Below are 24,468 nucleotides of genomic sequence, written 5' to 3'. Positions count from 1 at the left end.
AAAAAATCTCATCCTCGTCCTTTGAGTATTTGCAAGGTTTGGGGATTTGAGAATAAATCACTTATCTGAGTAACAGCAGAATGAAAATTGTGTACATGTGAGCAGTGGATCCTAAGGTCTCTAAAGCACCCCCTGAGGTGCCTGCTGGAGATGGCGCGTCAGGGAAGTCCTTCCCTCCCTGACCTGCCTCAGTGACCACGTCAGTGCCTGTGCCCCAAGGCACCACTACCCCCTAGTGGAAGTCAGTAGGGTTAACAGTACTTCTTACTGGCCTTGGTCAGAATCTGCTTAGTCAGCTTTAAAAAGTTGCTGACTGATGCTCTGAGAAATTACTGTGTCTCTTAAGACCGCTTCTTGGGTTTGCCAGCTCAGTTTCATTTTCCTGTGTTAGCCAGTAACAAGGTGACCATTGGTTAGAGTCTTCCCTCATGCCCAGCTTTGTTCCAGGTCTTGAGACAGACTGTCCCCACGGGGGTATCCTTTGGCAGATTGTCCAGTCAGTCTCTGTCACTCACACAACGTCCCATGCTGCCACTTATTTTTAGGGATGTTTAAGTAACACTGGTTCAGGAACCTGCTGATTTTTGAGACGAAACGTTTAAGGAAAAGCAAATTATAACCAATTGTGGCTAAAAGGACTGTTTCTTTTATTCTTATATGATTCAGACACAGGCAGACAGATTTCTGTATGAATTGACTCTTATTCTAAAGGAGATTAGATAGTGTAATGTAGCTTAGAGAAATTTTGTCATTAATTAGCATGGCCCATTGATTATATATGTTTAAAAAATAGCACATTGACAAATTGCAATTCTTGAATTGTTCTAGACATTCAGCCAGGTATAAGTAAACTCTGTTGGAGTTCTTCAGTGTGTAGACCATCTCATCTATAAGAATCACACTTGGATACACTTATCCAATAGGTTATCTAGAAAGAGAAAAGGATAGTTCTGTGCAGAGAATACAGTTAATCACCAAAGCAAGTGCCTTGTTACAGTTTAACCCAGATTATAAAACTTCATTTGGGATAAATGGCAGCCCTCAGTATAGGGTCCTTTTGACCTGTGTGATAATTTTGGTTGGTCTGATAAAAGGTGGTGGTTTTTTTGTTTGTTTTGTTTTTGTTTTTTGTTTCGGTTTTTTTTTTTTTTTTTGGTCCTCTCTTGCCCTGGTTTGTGATCACTGTAACGATAATCATTAGTTTGTTTTCCTCTTTTGTTGGCTATCTCACCAAACAAACCTTACCAAATGAGGAAATACCTTGGCTTACAAAGGCAGTTCAGTGAATATTAGTACCAAAAGATGTCTGTCTTCCTTTCTGCTAGATTTCTTACCAAAAAAAACCCTAAAAGCAAACCAGGAATATAAAGAAACAGAACTAGCACGGTGCCAAACGTGTTCCATAGCCTTACTAGGGACACGATGACTCTGTCACACTGTGAAAATAATGCAGGCCACTCAAAACCACCATTATAAAAGCAAAGCAAAGTTGGATGAAAGCACATAATAGTTTTTTTTTTTTAATCATACTTTAAAAAGCAACTCGGTAGCTTTAGAAAAGCTTTTTGTAGTCTTTCAAAAATCATTCTCTATCTCTGACATTTATTAAAGTCAGAATAACATCATGCTAGTTACTTTATTTTATCTTAATAATAGGGATTATGGTACAGTAACCTGGATAAGGAATTGGGAGTGTAGTTTCTGGTTTTATCCCATTACTGGCCTCAAGAAAATTCCCTAGGCTTTCTGTACTTCATTTTCCTGATCTATGTACAAAATGTCCTCCTCTCTGGAGTATTAAGAAAATTACCTACATAGTAAGTGTTGATTTGTTTTGCTCCTTGGAGAAAGACATTACCTGACGTTTTATTATATTGCCATCTTTCTTTGTAATCTAGATCAATACTGAAACACCTTTGCATCCCTTTTATATATTTCTGCTAATGCATACCATTTCATAATTTAATCTCAAATTGTATGTCAAACTACATTTATATCAATACTAAATTGACTTTACAGCCACATACAGAAGATATCAGTTTGTATTTAAATTATGATTCTCAAGTCCTCTCCTTTTCTTAAACATTTCTTTCAGTCATAGTGGCTTTTGTGCTTTTTTATTAAAGCAAGTAGAATACTGTTATCAGTGCAGTCAACTCTTGGTTATCATTCATGATTCCAACTGATAAAACAGATCCTTACTTTATTGACTTGAGACTTACATAGCGTTCACTGTGTGCCAGGCACTATTCCAAGAGCTTCACAGCAATTAATGAATTTAATGCTCACCGCAACCCTTTGAGGTAGATACTGTTATTATCCCCATTCTACAGATGAGGAAACTGAGGTATAAAGAGGTCAAGTAACTTGCCCAGGGTCACACAGCTAGTAAGGGGACGAGCTTGATTCACTGACCAGCAGTCTGCCCCTCAGCTCATTTTCTTTCCCTGTGCTGTGCTGCAGCCTCTGTCTGTGTGGGGAGCTTCAGAGATCTCAGCCTCCTTCACTACCACACCATCTTAACAGCTCAGTCACGTGGCGCAATTGAGTGACTCTGGTCCATGTACCAGTCCTAGCTCCCCTGTTTACCAACTGTGTGACTTAAGACAAGTTGTTTAGCCTTTGTGGGCCTCCGTTTCCTTATCTGCAAAAAGGGTTTAATAATGTACACACTTCATAGGGCTATTGAGGGATTAAATAAGGTGATACATGTAAAGTTCATAGAATTATGGCTGGCACATAGCAAGTGCACAATAAATGTTTACTGCTATTGCTTCCCTCCCAGAGCTGAAAAAGTCATAATTGAATGGAAACATTTTTAATACCTCCTTTTACCCACCCCGCCACCAAAAAAAAAAGGCAAACAGGGAGATAAGGCCCTGAAGGAAGCCTTCTGGAAATAATCAAAAGTTGACTGTGACTATACCGTCAGCCAGCCTTTCTTCTTCAGCCGCCGGCAGTAACCTTGTGTTATGATTCATGCAGGCTATGGCCACTCGGACGCAGATGTTCTCCACCAGTCGTTACTTGAAGCCAATATTGCTACTGAGGTGTGCCTGACAGCTCTGGACACCCTCTCTCTATTTACACTGGCATTTAAGGTTTGTATTGAACAGCTGTTCATGGTCAGAGCCTCACCTTTTAAATTCATTCTGTTTATTTAACTGAATCAGCAAGAACTTCTTATGTTGTATTTTTACTGCAGCAACTGTTTTTGCCCCTGTAAGGAAACCATTAATCCTTAAATTCCCTTAATGAAACCGTTCCACTGTTAATGACTTGAATTCCCTGAAATATAATACAGCTTAACTGGTCAGGGTGTGCCACCTGCTTGCAAAAGGTGGACACAGTCCCAGGAGGCGGTTGACGCTTGGCCAGATGAAAGCGTTTACCGGGGAAGGTGGCTTTGCTGAGCCCTCGAGAATGATAAATACAGGAACCTAATTGGGCATTTCTGCCTCTACTATCTTTAAACATATCCACATGTGGTAGCAATTAAAATTAGATGTTTATATGTAGAGGAGCAATACCTAAAAACATTCACCTTTTCAATTTTTTTTGGATCTGTTACTAAATTAAATGATAGAAACATTTCAAGTATAGAGAGTAAAAAGTGATCTTGGTCTTATTTTTAGGTTTTAGCAAGTAACATTTACGTAGGTAAAGATGGTCTCTTCAGCCACGTTCTTGTTTTTAGGAACCTAACCCTTCCCGTTCTCACTCAATAACTACTTCCATTTCCAGAGAAGCTGAATTAGTGTTAATATGCTCTGAATATGGAATCAGTATGTTTACTTGCAAGGGTATTTGGGAAACATACCCAAAGTCAATCTGTGCTTTACTCATCTCCTCTTCTCATGAAGCACGTTTCTTTATTAGAGTAAAAATAGTTACCTGATATCATGTTGCTTTATTATAATTTACCTTTGTTCGTAGCAGCCATGCTACTCACGTCCCCAGGAAATGTCATAACTAGGAACCCAGTCGAGAGCTGAGGGCATACAGACCCTTAGGATGAGTATGGGGACAGCAGTGTCATCTTACGTGGAGCCTTACTCTAGTGACCTTCAGTCATGGTCCCCAGGCTGGCAGCAGGTGCAGGCCCTGAAGCTTGTTAGAAATGCAGGTTCTCGGGCCCTGGCTGACTGAATCAAACTCTGGGAGTGATCTGTGCACAGACAGTATGGCCTGAGAACCACTACTCTACTAGAACCATGTTTTGAACCTCTTTCTGTTTTCTTTTGGAGATTTTTAAGTAAATAGTCAGTGAAATTTGTAATGTGAGCATTTGCCCTGGACTATATCAGTGCTAACTGTGCACCCGTAAGTTCAAACCAGTAGTTGGGACACTTGCTTCCACTCTCTCCCTGGGCCTCAGCATATAAATGAGCAGGAAACCCCGGGGCTGCACAGCAGGTGTGTTCTGGCGCCACGGGCAGGTGAGGGCACCACGTGGCACAGGTGTGGTCTGGCAGCACTGTGAGAATAGTGGCAGTTTCCTTACTGCACAGCCTGCAGTTCATACTCAACCTCCTTTAAATTGCTTGCTTCATATTAAAGAAGAGTATTTGTCGAGGTTCCCGGATCTCCAGTGTCTGGCCACCAAATAGGTTCTGACTCAAGAGAGAGACAACATCTGATGGTCTCTGATTGAAGGCTGATTGTAAATTTGTTGGGTGAATGTCTTTGGGAAAATCACTTCATGTCTCCAGACCTAAGATTTCTCATTTGTAAGATTGAAAAAATAGGATCTGCCTCCCAGGGCTGTTGTAGCTTAAAGTGAGATGACCCTTAGAATGGACGAGCACTCTGCTGCTACAGACCAGGCTCCAGGACACTTGGGAGCAGCCATGTGTACAGAAACACCATGGGCTGCAGACCCCAGCTCCACCATTAGCCAGATGTTAAGCTTTGGGTGGGTCTGCTTGACATCTCTAAGCCCTGATTTCCTTACTTAGAACGTGGCAATTATTCCTACTGTATAATGAATTGATATGAAGTATCCAAAAACATCTGTCCTGTGTCTGACACACAGTAGGAGCTCAAATGTTGACTCTAGTTTAGCAATAAGCGCTTTCCCTAGGCTCACGCCTTCCTGATCCTATGGTAAAGGGTCTGATTCCTGAGACGCACAGGGAAGATTGTGTTTTAGAGCTGAGGTGATCTCTATCAGAGTCTATATGCCTGTGTGCAGAAATCTTTGATGTTTAAAGCTCAGCGCATACACACACACAGACCCATTAAAAAATGGGAAGATGGGCAAATATTATGGCATTAAAGGATGTCATGCCAAGCTGTAGGCTTACCTGGCCTAGGTTCACAGGTCCAAGAGCCACTGGCACAGCAGCACTTGGATCTTCCTTTGCAAGTATTTACTCAGCTGAGGCATCAATTGGAGCATATCGGGAAAATTAAATTATTACATTGAGTTAACTGACATAATTGTTTGCAGAAAAATCTTCTTCCACAAATGTTGCCTCATCGTTAGTGAGCCTCTTAATTGACCACATCTAATAAGTTGCCAAAGGCAATCAAGAAATCACGTTCTTAATGAGAGGAAATGTTTGAAAAGATTTAAGCCCTGAACCCCAATTTATTGTTATATTAGCTTCCTGCCATTTATTGAGTGCCTTCTGTGTCTTCAGCGTCAGTCCTCACAACAGCCTGGCCCAGTAGATCTTCTTATCCCCCATTTTACAGATAAGGAGATTGAGGCTGAGATAGGTCAGGAAATGGGGGAAGGAGCTAAGCTGGGTGAATATCAAGGTAGCTGAATGATCTCTCACACAGAAAAGAGAAAATTACCAAGCGCTTACCAGACGCTGGTACTGTGTGGGCACTTTCACAGATATTGTTTAATACACGAGAGGTGTGTTTTGTAAACCAAGGTGATTACATGCAGAAAAACTTGGTTCTTCTCTGGCTATTTTAAAATGTCTATTAATACAGTCCTAAACCAAATCTGGCCTTTAAATAGTTGATGATATTTTTAATGTACTTATAAATTTAATCTGAAAATGTATTTTAAGTAATTCTCTGTAGTGCCTTCTCTTGATTTGAGGTGCATGGTGAGAACCAGCAAGTACACGATGAGAAGGATCGCTGTGAACGACCAGGGTGGGGAGCATGTGGATGATGGGGGTCAGCTAGGGAGCCTGGGGTCCAGTTTACACAACCATGAGCCTGGGGTTTAGGTCATCCTGGTGATTGGTGAGTCTCTGCGACAGAGAGAGTGCTACTCGAAGCTAGATTTTTAAAGTTATTCTATAAATCAGTGTCTAAATAAAAATCAAGCCATATCCCTAGGAAGGATGTAGCTGTCTTAAATAACGTGGTTCCAGATATCTCATTTTGGCACCTGAGGTTTAAGTTCGTTTTTCTCCTGTTCCTGGCTCTTTAGAAATTACTGATAATGTGTGTTCATTCTCTGAAAGCCCCATTTCCCTTAGGAGGCTGGTAACGACAGTCAAACTTGAATCCACATCAGGCAATTCCTGAGAATTATTTATAACCTATTCTCCACCTTATTGCTAGAAATAAGTCATGCCTTTCCCATTATTCTAACGTCTCATTTAATTTCTGAAATTCTCCCATCCTCAGTAAAAGTCTATAGGGAGACAGAGGTAGAAATGAGATACTCCATTGTTATCCAATGGTTATTTATGAGTGGAAAAGTGAAGGTGATTTTTGTTTTGCTTTTTTCCCTGCTCTGAGCCTTTCTGAATGTTCAACGTTTTTAATGAGAAAGAGAGAGAGAGAGAGAGAGAAGAAAATTGATTGGAAAATAAGGAAGGCAGCTGGTAAACTGGGGTGTGTTCAGGACGAAAGGTCCCTTACCCCTTTAAATGAGGGGTTGTTTATATCTTTGTATGCATTTTTTTTTTTTTTTCGGTATGCGGGCCTCTCACTGTTGTGGCCTCTCCCCTTGCGGAGCACAGGCTCCGGACGCGCAGCTCAGGGGCCATGGCTCACGGGCCCAGCCGCTCCGCGGCATGTGGGAGCTTCCCGGACTGGGGCACGAACCCGTGTCCCCTGCATCGGCAGGCGGACTCTCACCCACTGTGCCACCAGGGAAGCCCTGTATGCATTTTTATTCCATTCTTCAAGCAAGTTTTGTGATCAGAACCCAAAGAAGACTAAATCCTGAAAATGGGAAGCAAAAACCTTGACCAGAGAGAGTGAAAGGAAGGAAAATTTAACTCCAGTGGTAACAACTTGGAGACAGGCCAATTCAGACAGCAAGGCCAGAGGTCTTAGCGATTTTTGTATGAACCGTCTCTCCTGGATATCTCCAGCAAAGATGGCTGAGAAAATAAAAGCTCATACCCAGATTCATGCAAGCCTTAATCCAGCCATAATTAGGAAGGACTGTGACTCCTGGGAAAAGAACTGCTCAGAAACAGTAAACACTAAGCAGTTCCCCAAACACTGGAAACAACCTCTTTTTTTTTTCGGTTGGTGAACAGCTGCTCATGGTTGAGAATTACATCATATTCAGTTAATTAAGTCACATTTTCTGCTCCATTAAATTGCTTCTCTTTCACATGATGGAATTCAATACTGTACTTCAGTGTTTCATGATATAAAGATCACTGTGGATTCCAGGTGTCCTACCAGCTGTAAATACACCCGTGAATTACTGGACCTAAAAAAACAAAACTTATTCCTTAAGTAAAACTTTTTCTCCAACAATAAGACGAGATAAATCTTGAAACTGTTACTCCAGCCATAATTTGCTGTGCAGCCGAACTATTTGGACATAAGCTGTCTCTGTTCCTTTGGCTAAACTGTAAGGTTGGTTTGAGGTACTGACCTCTGGACATTTTTTTTCAGTGATAGTCATTTTTGCCTACTTGTGCAAAATGCACACATTCTCCCAAACACACCTTTGTCCTGACAGGCCTGTCTGTATTTGAAGATGCAGCTCTCCGGTGTCAAGCACATGTGGCTGCATGCTGGCCTTTAGTTGGGAGACACCTCTGTCCACTGTGCATGTGCAGCAATCATTGGGAGTTATAGCCAACCAGGCTTTCACGGTGTTAAACCAGTGTGAATTTGCTGCTGGTGGGAGAAAACCTTGAAGAATGAGGAGAAGTAATTAATGGTGACCCTCTTGCCACTTAACTGAGCTAGATCAGAGCGGGCATCAGCTATATACTTGACCTCAAGTCTTCCCAGTAACTATGCAAGCTTAGTTTTAGGGTCGCTGTTTCACAGATGAGAATGGCCAGGCTCAATTTACCTGTGCAGATCTGTGCACGTGAGAAATGGTGCCTGACCCAAAGCCTGTGCGTTTTCCCCCTTACCAGACTGCCTGGTGATTCATGGCTTCACAGAGTGCCTGAGAGCCTGTGGCGGGGGAGAAAACCCAGCCCTCACTGCTAGAGGACCTGCTCCATACCCCTCACTTCAGTGCTTTTTTCCAGCCCATTGATTAGCTGACACCTGTAATGGCACTTCTCTGTTGGAATTAAGGTGTCGCAAACATGACCTCCGTATTAGTTGCTGGTGATAGTAAAAATAAGTAAATAAATAGAAGCCCAATCAGTACTGAGACACAGTGGTCCTTTAAACCGTAGTACAGTTTGCTGGGAAGTTTTAAATTGGTCTCTCCCTTAGTAGAAAAAGTAAATTCTCCAAAGCATGAATTTATTGATAAGTTTGTTTGTACTACAAGAGACTTCTGTGCTTTCCTAGAGGATTCATGGGAAGTTTGTTTAAATTATAAGTTGTCTTAGCACCTGAAAAATGTAACCTTTGAGGCTGAAAGTTGTATGAAACCAATCAGCAGTGTCTGGCGTGTCTCACTGACCAAGCTGTCTTTGTGTGTTTTAAGAACCAGCTCCTGGCTGACCACGGACATAATCCCCTCATGAAAAAGGTTTTTGACGTCTACCTGTGTTTTCTTCAAAAACATCAGTCTGAAACGGCTTTAAAAAATGTCTTCACTGCCTTAAGGTCATTAATCTATAAGGTACGTTGTTTCACCAGGGAAGGTCATTCTTGATTCTCACCCATTCTCCTGTGTCTACCTGGAGCTGAACGAGGCACTTAACCTCTCTGGGTTCATTTGCTTCCTCATGTCCATGTAGTTTCCCTCAACGTTCTATGAGCGGAGAGCGGACATGTGCGCAGCCCTGTGCTATGAGGTCCTGAAATGCTGCAACTCCAAGCTGAGCTCCATCAGGACTGAGGCCTCCCAGCTGCTGTACTTCCTGATGAGGAACAACTTCGACTACACTGGCAAGAAGTCCTTTGTCCGGACGCATCTGCAGGTGCGTGTGCTTTAGCTTTCCAGGTCAAGTGTGCTGTGTGGAATTATGTTTTAGCAGGAAAATTTTGAGTGTCACATCTACCAGGTTACCTCGGTGTAAGTATTGAACGATCTGGCCTCTAGATGGAAAATTCAAAAGTCACATTTACTGGTTTTATTTATTTCATCCTCCACATCGTAAGATTTGGGCCCAGGATGTGTTTCTATTGGTAAATTGACATTTAAATGTCGAATCAATGTTCGACTGACCGAAATTCTACTGAGTAAAGATTTATAGAACCTATAGGAGGATACCTCAGGACTCCAGGCTGAGAATGGATCAGGGAGTCAAGGCCTTAGATCGGGAGACCGTGGGGAAACCATGGTTAAGTTTAGGCCAGAGAGGATGCTGTCCTGGGTCAGGCATGGTGAGGTTAGAAGGGAGAGGAGATTGAGTTGACAGTACTTAGTGATTGATTATACCTGGGTGTGGTGAAGGTAAAGGATGGGAAGGGGGAATGGGGGGAGGGGCATGGTCCACGGTTTAGCTGAGTAACTGGGTAAAGGCAGTGCTATTTGTTTTTTGGGGGTTTTTTTTGCGATACGCGGGCTTCTCACTGCTGTGGCCCCACCCGCTGCGGAGCACAGGCTCCGGACGCGCAGGCTCAGCGGCCATGGCTCACGGGCGCAGCCGCTCCGCGGCATGTGGGATCTTCCTGGACCGGGGCACGAACCCGTGTCCCCTGCATCGGCAGGCGGACTCTCAACCACTGCACCACCAGGGAAGCCCAAGGCGGTGCTATTTATAGACCCCCAAAAAGACAGATTCCCCCACTGCATAGTTCATATGTACATGTTTTAATAATAAATGCAAAAGACAGTCCACTTACTGAATATTTAGTACATATAAATTCAAGCCAAAAACCAAAGAGGTAAATAATAAGGTCTTCCTTTTTATTAGAGAAAGTGATAGGTAAGTAACCATCCAAGTGATGTGGGCTTATCTGATTCTCATTCCTCTACACTCTCCTGATTAGCATTTTGATGTGCAACCGAGATGGAAGGGTAGCAAAATCACCTTCTAGAATAATTCTTGGAAGGGGGAAGATGACTCAGACATTGTTTCCCACACTGGAGCGATCCTTGTTCGCACCTTCCCCGTTGCCCCATCCCCGTGCACATCCTAACCAAAGCCAGGAGCTGAGCCTGGGGCGTCACTTGAAGGTGAAATGATTTGCTCACGTTTGTGTGTCCCTAAGGTCATTATTTCCGTCAGCCAACTGATAGCAGACGTTGTTGGCATTGGGGGAACCAGATTCCAGCAGTCCTTGTCTATCATCAACAACTGTGCCAACAGTGACAGGCTCATCAAGGTGGGTGGCCCAGTCTCGTTTTATGTTTTACCCCCAAAACTCCGCCTCATCATCCGATACATACGCACACGGACAGAATGCAGCTGAAAGCCCCGTGTCCCCCTCCACCCTTGTTGCAGCACACCACCTTCTCCTCGGACGTGAAGGACCTGACCAAAAGGATCCGCACCGTTCTGATGGCCACGGCCCAGATGAAGGAGCATGAGAACGACCCCGAGATGCTGGTGGACCTCCAGTACAGCCTGGCCAAGTCCTACGCCAGCACCCCCGAGCTCCGGAAGACGTGGCTGGACAGCATGGCCCGGATCCATGTCAAAAACGGGGACCTGTCCGAGGTAGCCCCGCAAGCATGTCAATCCGGGCTTTTGAGAAAACAAATTGTGTCCCATTCACTGAAGGAAGCCAATTATGAGAAAAATTTCCCAGTAATTCAAAGAAGCCAGTTAAAAATATGTGATACTTTAAACAGTGCTGGGCTTGGCGTTCCTTCATGGTCATCTAAGCATTTTAACAATTTACAACATCGTAAGGGGATGTCTCCATCACAAAAGAGCATTGTTTGAAGGCTCTTAGAAAACATCCATGCTCACACAGGTGCCTGCTAGTTAGGTGCACTCAGTTTCTGCATCAAAACTCCTCTCTAGATCTAAAATTCAGCTATTTTATGATAAAATTAGATTTCCCTGTATCGAAGTCATGAATGACAGGGCATTGCTTTTTCCTGTTTGAGGTAGTCAGTTTCTGTCTGTAGTCGTGGCAGATGTCAGAGCTCCCTCATGGACAGAGCTGCACAGTTCAATAAGCGACAGCATGGCGGGGGCAGAGGGAGAGTGTGGGCTCCAAGGCAGACTGGATCCCGGATCCAACATTGACTAACTCGGTGACATTGAGCCAGTTCTTAACCCCTCTGTGTCTCTATGACATCATCTGTAAAATGGGGGAAATTAAGGAAAACTGTAGGCTGTAAGGCGGGAAGTATTCATGTTCCCATGAAAACTCTGCTCAGGGTTCATGCCCGAGGCATTTAGGTGTGATTAACAGTACCACCAAAGAAGTCTGCTTTTACTTTTAAACCCCTCTAACTGCTTAAATTAGTAAAACTGTGTTCTGTATCTGAAAATTTTATGTAACTATTTTTACCTATTGATTGAGTCCATTCTGTTTGACCATAAGTTTAATCTAAGATATACATTAGCCATAATGAAAATGAATTACATACTGTTAGTAGTAGTAATTTTTTTTATCATTCTGACAAGAACCAGGGCTCAGACATTGGAACCTTATGGTAGGTTCATTTCCAACAGCTATCTTTAATGTTTTGTAAACCATGGCAACTTGGTGAAAAGAATTTATTTTTTCTTTCGTTTTAAGGTGTTTATAATGTTATCCATTTAACATAAAATAATATTTTCATTTAGAATTTTTGGAGCAAGTTATAACTTCATCTCTGAATCTAAGAATGCACATGCCTTTTCTTCAAATGATCCTCTTTTCCCTTTAAGAGAAATAATGCTGAAATTTTATAGCAAGAAAAAATGCTTTTTAAAAATCTTTTACATTTAAATTTAGTAATTTTAAATAGAAATAGGTCTTAGCAAATTTACCATCGTTTGTCTCAATTCAAAGTTTAAAAATTTCAATTTATTTGAATTGTTCTACTTTTTTCAAAAGGTAAGATGTCGGCCATTAGAAACACTAGTTGATGCCTTGAGATCTAATATAAGTACATATAGTCATTAGATTTCTGTTTGTGAGCATTGTGCCATTCTTCATAATTGGTGATTCTGAAACGTGTCTTTTGTTTTAGGCAGCAATGTGCTATGTCCATGTCACAGCCCTGGTGGCAGAATATCTCACACGGAAAGGTAAGAAACGATTCCTGGGTTTTGTGAAATAAATATAAAATTGCACAAAGCAGCAAAGACAAGTGAGAGCCATTAAGAAAGATGTGGACATGGGGGATTTCTGTGTGTGTGTGTATGTGTATGTGTACAGTATATTCATTGTTCTATTCACTGGTGTGACATTTGCTTGATGTGGTAGGCACCGCAGAAATGCAAGACAAAAGTAGGTGGCATTTTGTCATATAACCTCTTACTAATAACTCCATATTGCAAAAACTAGTTAATGAGCTTGGCATCTGGGAGTCCCTGACCAGCCAATCTCCAGCTGAAAAGATTTTATTTTCCCTTAAGATAGTTCTCACCGGAACTGTTTACCAATCAAAAGGCAGCTGTAACAGGAGGTGATCAGGCAGTATTTTCTGGAGCACAGGCCGGTCGGCTTTGCTGTGTGTGAAGGCAGCTTGCAGGCTGGAAACCTTGCCGCCCCATGGAAGGAGCTGGCAGGAGTGAGTGCCACCCACCTGTGTGCTAAGTGCTTGTTCCCACGTTAGCAGGCCGCGAGTTCTGTCACAGCTCCTCTGGTTAAACACCAGTTGCTCTTTTCCACTTCAAATTTGAGAACACGGGGCTTTTAGAAAGGCCAGTTGTGTTCATGTGTGTACTGGAGCACGGCTGCACCAGATCTGGCTAATTCCTTCACAATGTGAGGAAACCACAGATGGCCAGGTCAGGGAATTTCTATCTTTCTGGTACAGCTGGCTCTTTGGAATGGAATTTAAGGGCATCTAGGCTTGTCATACGTCAGAGCTGGAAGGAGAAAGAAACCAGGGAGGGGCTCCGTATTCTCTTACTGCCAGCACGATTTCCTGTTGAGACCTTCTGTCGGGTAATACATCTCCTCACGTTTAGAAGCAGACCTAGCCCTCCAGCTGGAGCCGTCCTTCCTCCCCTCCAGCCACAGCACCTGCCAGAGGAGGCGCCGGGGAGGTGAGCTGAGGGTGGGCCGGCCGCCCCGTCCCTGTGACACTCAGACGTATGGGGTTTCTCTTTCAACTCTGCTGGGATGGACTTGGCTCTCCTTCCCTCCCTTCTTTTCCTGGCCACTCTGGTTTGATGGCAGGCAAGGAGAAGAAAGCACTTTGGCCACCATTGTCGTTCCACCAGAGCTGAGTTGTATTTTTAAATCTACTCTGTAGCCAAAAACATGGATGGTTGGATTTTATAATTCTGCTTTTTGTACACTCATGTATCCTCAAGCTCCCAGGTTAGTGCTTTGCATAGGGGAATCTTTGTCTCCATGAAACAAAAGCAAGGCGAAAGCTGGACATTGGCAGAGATGCTAGACAACCCATGAAGGGGCTGGAAACCTAGACCATGTGCAGCAGAAACATCTCTGACTTTAGGGTCCACTCTTCCAAGACTTGATTTCAAACTACTCTGTGTTCCTTTTTTTCCTGAAACATGGGAGGTCTCAGTTCAGGTTTTGACTTTTGTTTTACTGTAAGCAGTAATCTCAGTAGAGCAGGAAGACATTTCAAGTCCTTCTTCACTTGATCGTTTTTGCCCAGCTGACATTGTCCAAGTGACATGAAACTTTCCCCAGTGACTCCATGGGAGGAAAGCCCTCTTCTTACCCCTCAGGCTGCTGACATGGAACCAGCCAAGGCAGCCCCTCAGCTCACGGCTGCGGCCATCGAGTCACATCTTGGTAGACTGCTTCCTGCAGGAGAAGGGCGAGTTCTAATCTGAGTTCTGGGTTACCCCAGCCAGAGTAGGTGAGATGACAGCTGGAAGTAAACAGAGTTGTTTTTGAGTCTGTATTTCTCTGATTGGCTTTGGCTTCTTTATTTTTCTTGGTATCTGAGCATGGGTCATTTTACCAAATCAAACTATTGTTGTTATTACCTTGCTATTAATTTGATTCAATACCTATTTCAGTTTATTTAAGGATTACATACATTTTAATAAAGGTGGGTGAAAAATAAAAAGGGGTGAGAAAAATAAAAAAAATTGAGGGCAGTGAGGGTTAAATATTGAGGAAGCGAATGAAGGAAAGCACACAGTGGCGCCCAGGCTCCCCATGGGAACGCTGGCCTGAGACGCAAGAGATTTCAAGATCGGTCCTCGTTCAACCCAGAAACAAACAGGGCAGGAAGAACCCTCGCGGTTCATCCACTTTCAGGTTGATAGCTCCAACTGTCTCCCCTGCTCTCTAATTCTAGGCATGTTTAGACAAGGATGCACAGCTTTCAGGGTGATTACCCCGAACATAGATGAGGAGGCCTCCATGATGGAAGACGTTGGCATGCAGGACGTCCACTTCAACGAGGTGAGCGCCGCAGCCCGCGAGGGCTCCGGTAACCCCAGTGTCTCGGGTGCTGCCGTTCACCCGCCCCTGCACCAAACTGGGATTTTCTGTCTGCAGCTGCCGTGTACACACTTCACTCTAAGATAATTCTCCAGAACACTGAAACTGAACAGTGAAAGCTTCTGCCATTCCCATTCCCAGGAACTCCCTCTTTCCTCTGGAGAGAGTGTGAGGAACTAGTTAATAGTGAAGTGAGGCTGAGAGCTTGAACACTTGGGGTAAAAGGCCCAGTATTGTGAATCATAAAGTTTCTCATTCTTCGCAACAGTTAATTTCTCTGGTTCCTGGGTTTTATTTCTGACTTTTAGATCAGTATCTCCAACGCAAGATATCTCCCCGATGTCCCCAAACATGCAAGGCCATGAGAGGCCAGACTGGGCTCAGAACAGAGCAGCCCCTGTCCAGGCCCCCAGTTCTCTGCCCCCACTTGAGTGCTGTCAGCTAGGGCCTGTGCACCATGAGTAGATAAGACCACCCTTGCCCACCCCCCATAGAGACCAGAAAGTTTGACTTTAGATCATTGTAGCAATTTTTGCAAGTTTCTTGCCAAAACAGCATCACCCTGCAGCCACTTAAAATCTGAAACTAGAGAGTTCTGAAATACAGCTAGGAATTTGAACAAATGCCAATTTTCTGTGTGTGTGTTTCTTCACGTGGAGAGAGAGAACAGAGAAAGGAGTAAACGTCTTCTGCCTCTGTTATACTTGTGTTTATGATGTGGAAGTCCTGCAATTAATATCAGGACTTTTGATCATGTTCATGCTGGTAAGCGGGGCCCATGAGCAAACATCCTCCATGACACTGACCAACCATGAATCAGCAATTCTCAAAGTGTGGTCCTGGGGTCCCCGAGACCCTTTCGGGAAGTCTATGAGGTCCTTACTTTTCCAATTGAATATCTCTGTGAGGCTGGATTTTCTTTGTCTACATCACCCAGAACAACATATTGAAGAGATTGAATGCAGAAGCAGAGACAGGAATCCAGGCTTCTCCTACGAAGTCAGACATCAGAGTTGCAAAAAATGTAAAACAGTGCCACTCTTCTCCTTAATTTTTTCTTTGAAAATGTTGTTTTTTCATTAAAAGTGTTATTTTCATTAACATGTCATAGGTTTATTATCTTAGTATAAAGTAATAAATCTTTTTACTTTTTTTCAGTTTTACTTCCTAATATTGTAAATATTGAGAGATAACACCCATGTATACAAAAGTTCTCAGCTATTTTTAAAGAATTCTCAAATATGTTTATGCTGTATAAAGGGACCTTAAGCCTCAAAAGTTTAAGAACCACTGCCAAAAATTGTCTAGTCTCAAATGACCCTCTAAATTAAAAATTAACTGTGAGAAATAAGGATAATATATAGAGTGACTTCATATTTAAAAATTAAAATAATTTTAACCAAAATACATGAAGTTCTCTAAGTATTCTGAAGGGGAAAAAAATAACCAGTTGGTTATTACATGGTCTTAACAGTTCAGCTGTTTCTCCACCTTGAAATGCCTGGCCCAATGGTAATTTTTTATTTTTTACTCTGACGTGTGTGCCTGTCCCTTAGGCAACAAGGCCCGCACGCTCTTGGCTTTGAACTCGCTTCAAGGAGGGCTTGCACTGGGTTCTTCCCTGAAAAGAGGCTTGAATGCATTGTTTCCTTGGAGAAACCACCCTTGTCCCCCGCTGACCAGTCAGTCCTCCGGAGCGCAGCACTTTGTTTAGATTCGATAAGGAAAACAGCAATGCCAAGAACAACTAAAGATTCGAAAGTAAACAGTTGTGGGTAACCTGTCATCTGGAATGATAACGTGAAGTTCAGGTTTGCTCATCAGATTAAGTAATAGGCTGGAATAGTCTCTGCAGCCTAGGGAATGAGCCCTGTGAAGTCAAGGGCAGGCTTGATTGGGGAAATTTGTGGATGGTACCCGCTCTGAGTAATAACTGAACGTGTGGCAGGGATAGCTTTATCAGTTATTTTCAGAATATGGACTTTCCACCCTGTCCTTGAAGTGTAAAGTTGGTAAATCTTTAACAAGGTCCATAGTGCACGACGATCTATCCTGATTAGGATGTGTCACAGGGGGTTGTAAAGCCCCAAGCAAGCCCTGCACATTAAGAGTGAAACTAGCCAGCAGTGAAAAAAAGAACGTGTTCCAAAAGTCACGAAAGCAGAAACTGCCACGTAGTTTCAAGAAAAAGGGAAAGTCGAATATCTCTGCCAGAGGAGGAGTTTTGGGGAAAGCTGATGGGAATAGGTGTAGAACAATAGTTTAATAAAAATCATTGCCCTTTTAATGTGCATTATTAGATATATTTAAATGTCTAAGATGCTCTCCTAACATGATTTTAGAGGCGCTACCTAAAAATGCACAATTCTCCTAGGAGGAGACCTCAGATGAGTTTTTATTGGTAGCGGTCCATCTTCCTTGACTCTGATCTAAAGAGCGAACTCCCCCGCAGCTGCTTTTGATTAAAGAGAAACATCCCATTCCTGTTTACATTTTGTTTCACAAATTGGAGCCTGTGCAGATTGAAGAATTCTGAGTTTCCTATGGTGTCAAAATTCCATGCAGCCCATGTTGTTTTGAGATCCCTCCCTCATTATCCCATACAGGCAGGGTCCTAGAAGGAAATAGGTAGCACTCTCAGAAATTGAAGCAAGTCTAACAAAGGGACTATTTTGAAAAGTTTGGTCAGGGTTTAGGGAAACCAACAAGGAATATTGCAGAACCCTGGAGGTTAGCAACAGCTGGGTTGCCACTGTCAACCTGTGGGCTAAGGGAGCGGGGAGAGAGAAACTACACAGAGTGGCCACCTGCCCCGGCTCAGTCCTGGCATGGGGGCAGGGAGGGAGGCACCCCCTCCCCACACTCTCCTTCTGTCCACCAGTCTCCTGCTGGCCTTCCACTGGCTGAGCCCAGCAGGCAGGCCAGCAGTCCTGGTGCATCGGCCCGCATGGCACAGAGCAAGGGAGGGACAGGGCCAAAAGGGACTGTAGTGGGGAACTGGAAAATACAGTCCATCCTCATTATTTGCCCAGTTGCTAAAATTTCTTTGTTACCCCAGAATCAGCATGAGGTGCTTTTACAGTCATTTGGGGACAAGGCACAAAGCAGCAAAAAATTTGAGGCCACACGTTCCCATCTGAGGCTGAACAGGCAACATTCTGCCTCCTTGTTTCAGCTCGTGCTGTAAACAGGGGTCCTTCTCTGGCCCCCTAGCATGGTGCTGAAGTGCTGTCCAGTGTTTCTGAGCTCAGGAAGGTGATGTGCCTTACAGAGAAAATACTTGTCAGATAAGCTCTGTTCAGGCAGGAGTTACAGTGCTTTGGGTCGTGGGTTCAATATTAATGAATCAACAATATGTACTAAATGAGGTGTCTTTAAACAGAAACACACATAAAACAAGGTTATGTACTAATCAATTGCCAAAAATTTTGTAACCAGAGGCTCTCTGGAGCCTAATCCTGTATTTCCCCAAGAAGGGCGTGTTCCGTGTTCACAAATTTAGTGTCGGTGGTGACCATAGAACATAACCACAGCAAATAATGAGGATCGACTGTATTTGGCACCCTCAAGTGTTGTTTCACAGACCAGCAACGGTGAGGTTCACCTGGCAGGTCACTGACTTGTCTTAGCCAAACTGCATCTACTCAGAAATAACAAACATAAAATGTTTATACCGACAGAACATCCCAAGAGAGAGTTAGCAACAAAACACATTCTGTGGTTCCTCTGTTTACATCTCATCCAAGCCTGGCAATTTTCTGTAACCCTGTAGAGTGGTCTAAGCATCTACTTTTCCTTGACCGAGAGTGCTCTTAGAACCGCCAAAGTTATATAGCATATCTTCACTTTTATAATGCTTCTCGAAAACAATAGCAGTAGGGAACGTGGCCCATGGAACTTGTCTGACTGCTCGACCTTGTCTCATACCAGGACATATTGCCCTGCTTCATGTTGCAAATATTTCCTAAGCTTCCTTATGCTGGAGAGACAAGGGTGAGCATGATGTGATGTGATCATGATGTGATCTGCCCCAACACACAACACTGCTTCTGATGCTTTCTTGCCATTGAGGAGAAACACCTAAACCACGGTCCCTTAGAATCTGAATTGAAAGTTGTCTCAGTTCTTTGTGGCTTAGAAATTTCTCCATTTACATGTGTTGATTCACTCCATAAACTAGCTGTGTGCCATGTGCCAGCTCAGGGATATATGAGGGAGTGCCTGTCTTAGAAAGTTTTACCTAGTGTGCTAGTCCTCAAGCTTTAGTGTGCTTAAAAATTACGTAGATTCCTATTACAAATATAGATTCCCATTCTAACCCACCCCCACCCATCTCCAGATTTAGTTGGGTGACTGTAGCGCCTGGGAATCTGTATTTTAACAAGCATGCCAGGTGATTATTCCGATACAAAGGATCTTCGACTGTATCTTGAGAAACGATAATATAGTGGAAATGTGAATGATGCCATGATGTACGCCATTGCCCGAGCCAGGTCACATGCTTACGGTTATTCCCAAATGGTAGATAAAAGAGATAGCTAGCTTCATAAGAAAGGTTAAATTAAATCAGTCAGTCCTAAGATGGGGCAAATATTATTTAAGTGAAAAAACTTTAAATACCCTGCAAATACACAGGCTCATAATGCATTTTCAAGCACACACATGCGCCCATGCACAGCATTAGTGAGCTATTTCCACAGACAGGTGCTCGGTGCCGTCAACCGCATGGCTGTGGCACACCTAAAAATGACTGGCTAATTACATTTTAAACAGCTTCCTGAATGGCTTACGAGCTTAGTGTACCGAGATCTTTTTAAGTCTAGTCTAATATCATAAAATGTGTACTTTCCAGGTGCATAAAGCTCATTGAGGTTTTTTTTTTCCCCCGACCAGTGATTACTTATAGTTCTTTGCGTGTATTGACAATTTAGAAAAAAAATAACTTGGCATTTAGATTTTAAACAAGGGGGAAAACTATCAGACTTCCTGTATGATCGCCTTTCAAGGTCACCACTCTGACCGCTGTCAGTGTAAGTTCTGGTTTTCAAGCGATTGCTGAGAATTCAAAGTAAATTCATACGTGGAATTTCTGTTGAGAATATTATTCATATATGCCCCGATGTTTAGTTACTATGATGTCTTAGTTTTTTGTTTTTTTTTTTGTAATAAATTTATTTATTTATTTTTGGCTGTGTTGGGTCTTCGTTTCTGTGCGAGGGCTTTCTCTAGTTGCAGCAAGCGGGGGCCACCCTTCATCGCGGTGTGCAGGCCTCTCACTATCGCAGCCTCTCTTGTTGTGGAGCACAGGCTCCAGACGCGCAGGCTCAGTAGTTGTGGCTCACGGGCCTAGTTGCTCCGCGGCATGTGGGATCCTCCCAGACCAGGGCTCGAACCCGTGTCCCCTGCATTGGCAGGCAGATTCTCAACCACTGCGCCACCAGGGAAGCCCTGATGTCTTAGTTTTTATGACTCTTTATAATTTTGTGTTGACATATGGTCTCTCAAACTTAGCTGTCTGTGATTGCTGGTTATTTCTATTCAAAGAATTGTTACTTGATGCACCAGCTGTAAACATCGAGGTATAGAGTTGACATTAGCTTGAATAATTTACCTTACCAAATTAAGCTTTGATGCTCAGTAATCCATACTCTACCTTCTATGAGAGAAGGACTTAGCCTTTTTTAAAAAAAAAAAGCCATTTTTAGTTTGTTATTGGGTAAAATCTCTAACTATTCTGCTTTTTATAGTATACATTACCATTTTCTACAATAAAAAGTGATATTCAGACTGATACACTATAGATCCTGAATGCCTCCTGAATCAAAAGAAAAGATAAAATAATGTCCAGTAGCATATATAGGTTGATGATGTATTATTTCCTAATTCTTAATTACCATCAAATTGTGATACTTATTTCATAGTTATTTACTAAGCTCTATTCACTCTATGAAACATTACTGTTTTCCAGCCATTCTGGGAAGTGTCCCTGGTTGAAGTCTACTTTTTTGTACCAAATATGGCAGATTTTTCCACAGTGAACTGAATTGTCCATAGTATTGATATGCCACAAGAATTCAGATTTCATCGTTATTAAACTTTCCTTGTGTTTCTGGTTTGACAAATGAGTAAAAGTAGTATTCAAATCTTAGTCTCACAATTAGGAGCATTTGGCCCAGGAGATTACTCATAAACTCTATTTGATATATATTTAAGTGACTAAATCTAGAACCATTCAAAATATACCTGAAAGGCTGCTATACGCAGACGCCTTATGAGGTATAGACAGAACATCATTTTAAAATCAAGTAACATCTTCCTTATATAATACTTCCTTGTTGTGATAGTGGATGTATGTCTGTGTGCATTTTCATTTCTCATAAAATTATGTTTCAATTATTAATTTATTTTTAGAAAACTTTTGAATGTGGCTATTTAATCTGTGTATTTAATCTTTCCACCTCCCCGACCTCATCTCTCTGCCCTGTTTGACTCAGATTTTGTACTCTGGCCCTCAAACTACTTATAAATTTCTCACACACCATGCTGCCATCTCTCCCATGTCTCTGCCCAGGCTGTTCCCTCTCCCTGGAATGTCTCCCCCCCCCCTTCCTTGCTATTCCCACCTTTCACCTTAACCTCACTAACGCCTGATGATGTGTAAGACTCAGCCAGTCATCGCTTTCTGCAACCTTCCATGGCCCCCCATCCCCCATCACTGGGTAGGTGCTGCTCCTCTCTGCGTCCCTGATTCCCTGTGCGTTTATCAGCACACTCACCACCATCTTTTGTAATCTCTTTATGGATCTGCATAGAGATCTGAGCTCTATGAGCAGGAAGTGCTCTCTTCACGTTATTCTTGGCCTCCCCTGGACTCACTCAGAGACACACAGACTATCGTTAAGTCAGTAAATGCCTACTGCTCTCAGTTCAGAGTGTCTACCTTCTGACTTGCAGTTTGGCACGTATTTGAAATCACTGTGGTTTTCTCTGTCCTCAGTATCTTAGGATGCACGTCAAATCTCTTCCAGTCGGTGGTCGTGAGTCTCTAGTCCATCAGTTCTAGCTGCTTCAAAGGACAACCTCTCTGTGTCTTTGAGGGCCTCCTCCTCAAAGCCAGTTTCGTGTATACCACATAACCTGATAAACTATCCCAAACCCACCCCCAGCCCACGTTTAGTAAAAATCTACAGAGCCATTTTTATAAATTACAGAAACTTAAATTTTACTTATATAGGTTTGTTTTATAAACCCAGTGTCGAGTACAGTGCCTTGTATGTAGTAGCTTCTTGGTAAAATGTGTGAATGAATGAAAAAATCAAGTTAATGATGTGGTTTAGTGACTGTGCCTGGTTATAACATTTATAACTCTTTGAGAAGAATGTTCAATTTTATATGAGATTATATTGAAGTTACTCTAGAGTCTTATTGTGCTGTAACTGCTAAGCATGGAGTTAAGAACCTTTAGGTCTCTCTGATCCCATCCACAATAAATAGGGTGTCATCATTGTGTATTTACATCTACAGTGTGAACCATACTATAGTTTGAACAAAACCCAGTAGTGAGAAAAGAAGGGGCCAAATGAGTAGTCTGTAAGTTAAACCTAAGAATAGCTTTAAGATGGGTAAATTTCCATGCCTTGACTATTTTGTTATCAGAAGAATTCCTTGGTTGTACAGCATTCTCATCCCTGATGGGAAATTGGGTCTTCTCAGAATTCATTCACCTTTGCTGTAGTCCCACAGCATCACTGAGAATGAAGATGCTCAATAAATACCCAGTGCAATGTCTGTGATCTAAGATATGTAAGAATTGCAAGGCTTTGATAAAGGACTCGTTTCCCTACAGCGAAGGACAGCTAATAGTAATATTGTTATATTACTAACAAAAATGCAGCTCGATTCATTCATCCAAGAAATTCTTGCCTACCAAATATGTATGTGGCACTGTGGGATATTACATTATCCAGTAGAAGTAAGATCTCATTTTTCAAAAATTAATGCAAAGTAGAAAGTGATGATTGAAAAAGAGAAATTTGTTTAACTGGCCTATTAATTACATATAGCATTTAGTTTTCAGAGCGTTTTAATGGATAAAATTTTATTTGATCATCACAACTACCAAATTAGATTAGACCTTTATTACCTTCCCAGTTTTACAAATATGCTAAAGTAAGTACGTTGACACTGACCCTATACAAGTTTTATTTTTATGCTTTTCTTTTATGTAGCTTTTTATAATCAGAGAAGCATGAGAAAAATCATAAAATCTTGTCATATTTAACCTGGATAGATCCTCCATTGGAAAAGATTTGAGACAAAACTAAGAGAAAACGGAGAGAGGTTTTGCAGCTTCACAATACAAATGCACAAAGAAAAGATATGGTGTTAGGACCTTTACTGACTTTTTTCTTTGTCTGTAGCTGTTAGGATAATTACTACATATTCTGGCTTCAGTGTTTGCACTTAATGAGACCTACCATAAAAGTATGAGATAACTGATATACCTCTTTATAAGCATTGGTACAGAGTTTAGTCACACAGATGACAGTTTTATGATTTGTATGTTGTAAATATGACATAGGCATTAAATGTCTTGCTTTAAAGATGGTTTGTTTAAGTCAGTTAGGTAGTATTTTCTGGTAAATTGATTCACAACTGCTTTTAAAATGTTTATTTTCTTTGGACCTATAAACCGTAGACATTAGGACTATAATGAAACATTAGGCTGATAATGAAAAACACAGGTCGTGCCCTTCATTTACAGAACTATGGAGGATACAAACATATTAAAAGGCAACTATAAAAGCCTTAAAAACTATATTAGCAAATTTAATCTAGCAGTATATAAATAAGAGGAATATATTGTGACTAAATGGTGTTTACCCTGACAATGCACCGTTAGTCCAGCCCCGTAAAAACCAATTAATATAATTCACCATATTAACAGAATAAATAAGGGAAGTCTTATGACCATCTTAATAGATGCAGAAAAATCATTTGAAAAAATTCAACATCCATTCATGAGTTAAAAAAAAAAAATCCTAGGAGTAGAAAGGAACTTCTTCAAGAAAAAAGATTATCTACAAAAAACCTACAGCTAACATCATACTTTATGGTGAAAGACTAAGATGCTTTCCCCCTAATATTGGGAACAAGACAAGAATACCTGCTTTACCACTCCTATTCGACATTGTGCTGCAGGTTCTAGCCAGTGCAGTAAGGTAAGAAAAAGAAATAAAACTGCGTATATTGACATAAGATGCAGTTGTCTTTTGTGACAGAAGTAACCTGAAAGAATTTACAAGAGAAGTTACTAAAACTGAGTTTAGCAAGATCATAGGACATAAGATCAGTGTACAGAAATCAATCAACCTTCACGTTTAGAGATTCTTATACCATAGTTTCACCATATTGTTAACAATTAGTTTGTATAATTCCTACAAACAGGTATGCTGGATGACTTTAAATCTTACTCAAATAAAGGCCTTTACTCCAAAAAAAAAAAAACATCAAAATTAAAAAACAGTACTGTTTATAAAAGCATCAGAAACGTTGAAAAATTAGGTGTAAATCTGTAGAGATTTGTATGCTAAAAACTACCAAACACTGATGAAAGAAATCAGAGAAGTC

At 41.9% G+C, this 24,468-nt stretch overlaps 1 protein-coding gene across 32 annotated transcripts in view; it reads left to right on the top strand.

The window, feature by feature from the left end:
- DOCK9 (dedicator of cytokinesis 9) overlaps positions 1-24,468 on the top strand; it is a 283,582-nt gene that overhangs the window by 237,407 nt on the left and 21,707 nt on the right. For 18 of the 32 annotated variants that reach the window (XM_060288099.2, XM_060288103.2, XM_030856827.3 and 15 more), the window contains 8 exons: positions 2,986-3,101; positions 8,837-8,974; positions 9,093-9,275; positions 10,513-10,626; positions 10,746-10,961; positions 12,434-12,491; positions 13,380-13,457; positions 14,693-14,799. In XM_060288099.2, the coding sequence (XP_060144082.1) occupies positions 2,986-3,101; positions 8,837-8,974; positions 9,093-9,275; positions 10,513-10,626; positions 10,746-10,961; positions 12,434-12,491; positions 13,380-13,457; positions 14,693-14,799 (1,010 nt within the window). The remainder of the gene's footprint in view (positions 1-2,985; positions 3,102-8,836; positions 8,975-9,092; positions 9,276-10,512; positions 10,627-10,745; positions 10,962-12,433; positions 12,492-13,379; positions 13,458-14,692; positions 14,800-24,468) is intronic. The other 14 variants (XM_030856834.3, XM_030856838.3, XM_030856836.3 and 11 more) reach the window with 1 other exon arrangement.

The sequence above is a fragment of the Globicephala melas genome, chromosome 18 (genome assembly GCF_963455315.2).
Source record: "Globicephala melas chromosome 18, mGloMel1.2, whole genome shotgun sequence".
NCBI lineage: Eukaryota > Metazoa > Chordata > Mammalia > Artiodactyla > Delphinidae > Globicephala > Globicephala melas.
This window is presented reverse-complemented; position numbering and strand designations above follow the sequence as displayed.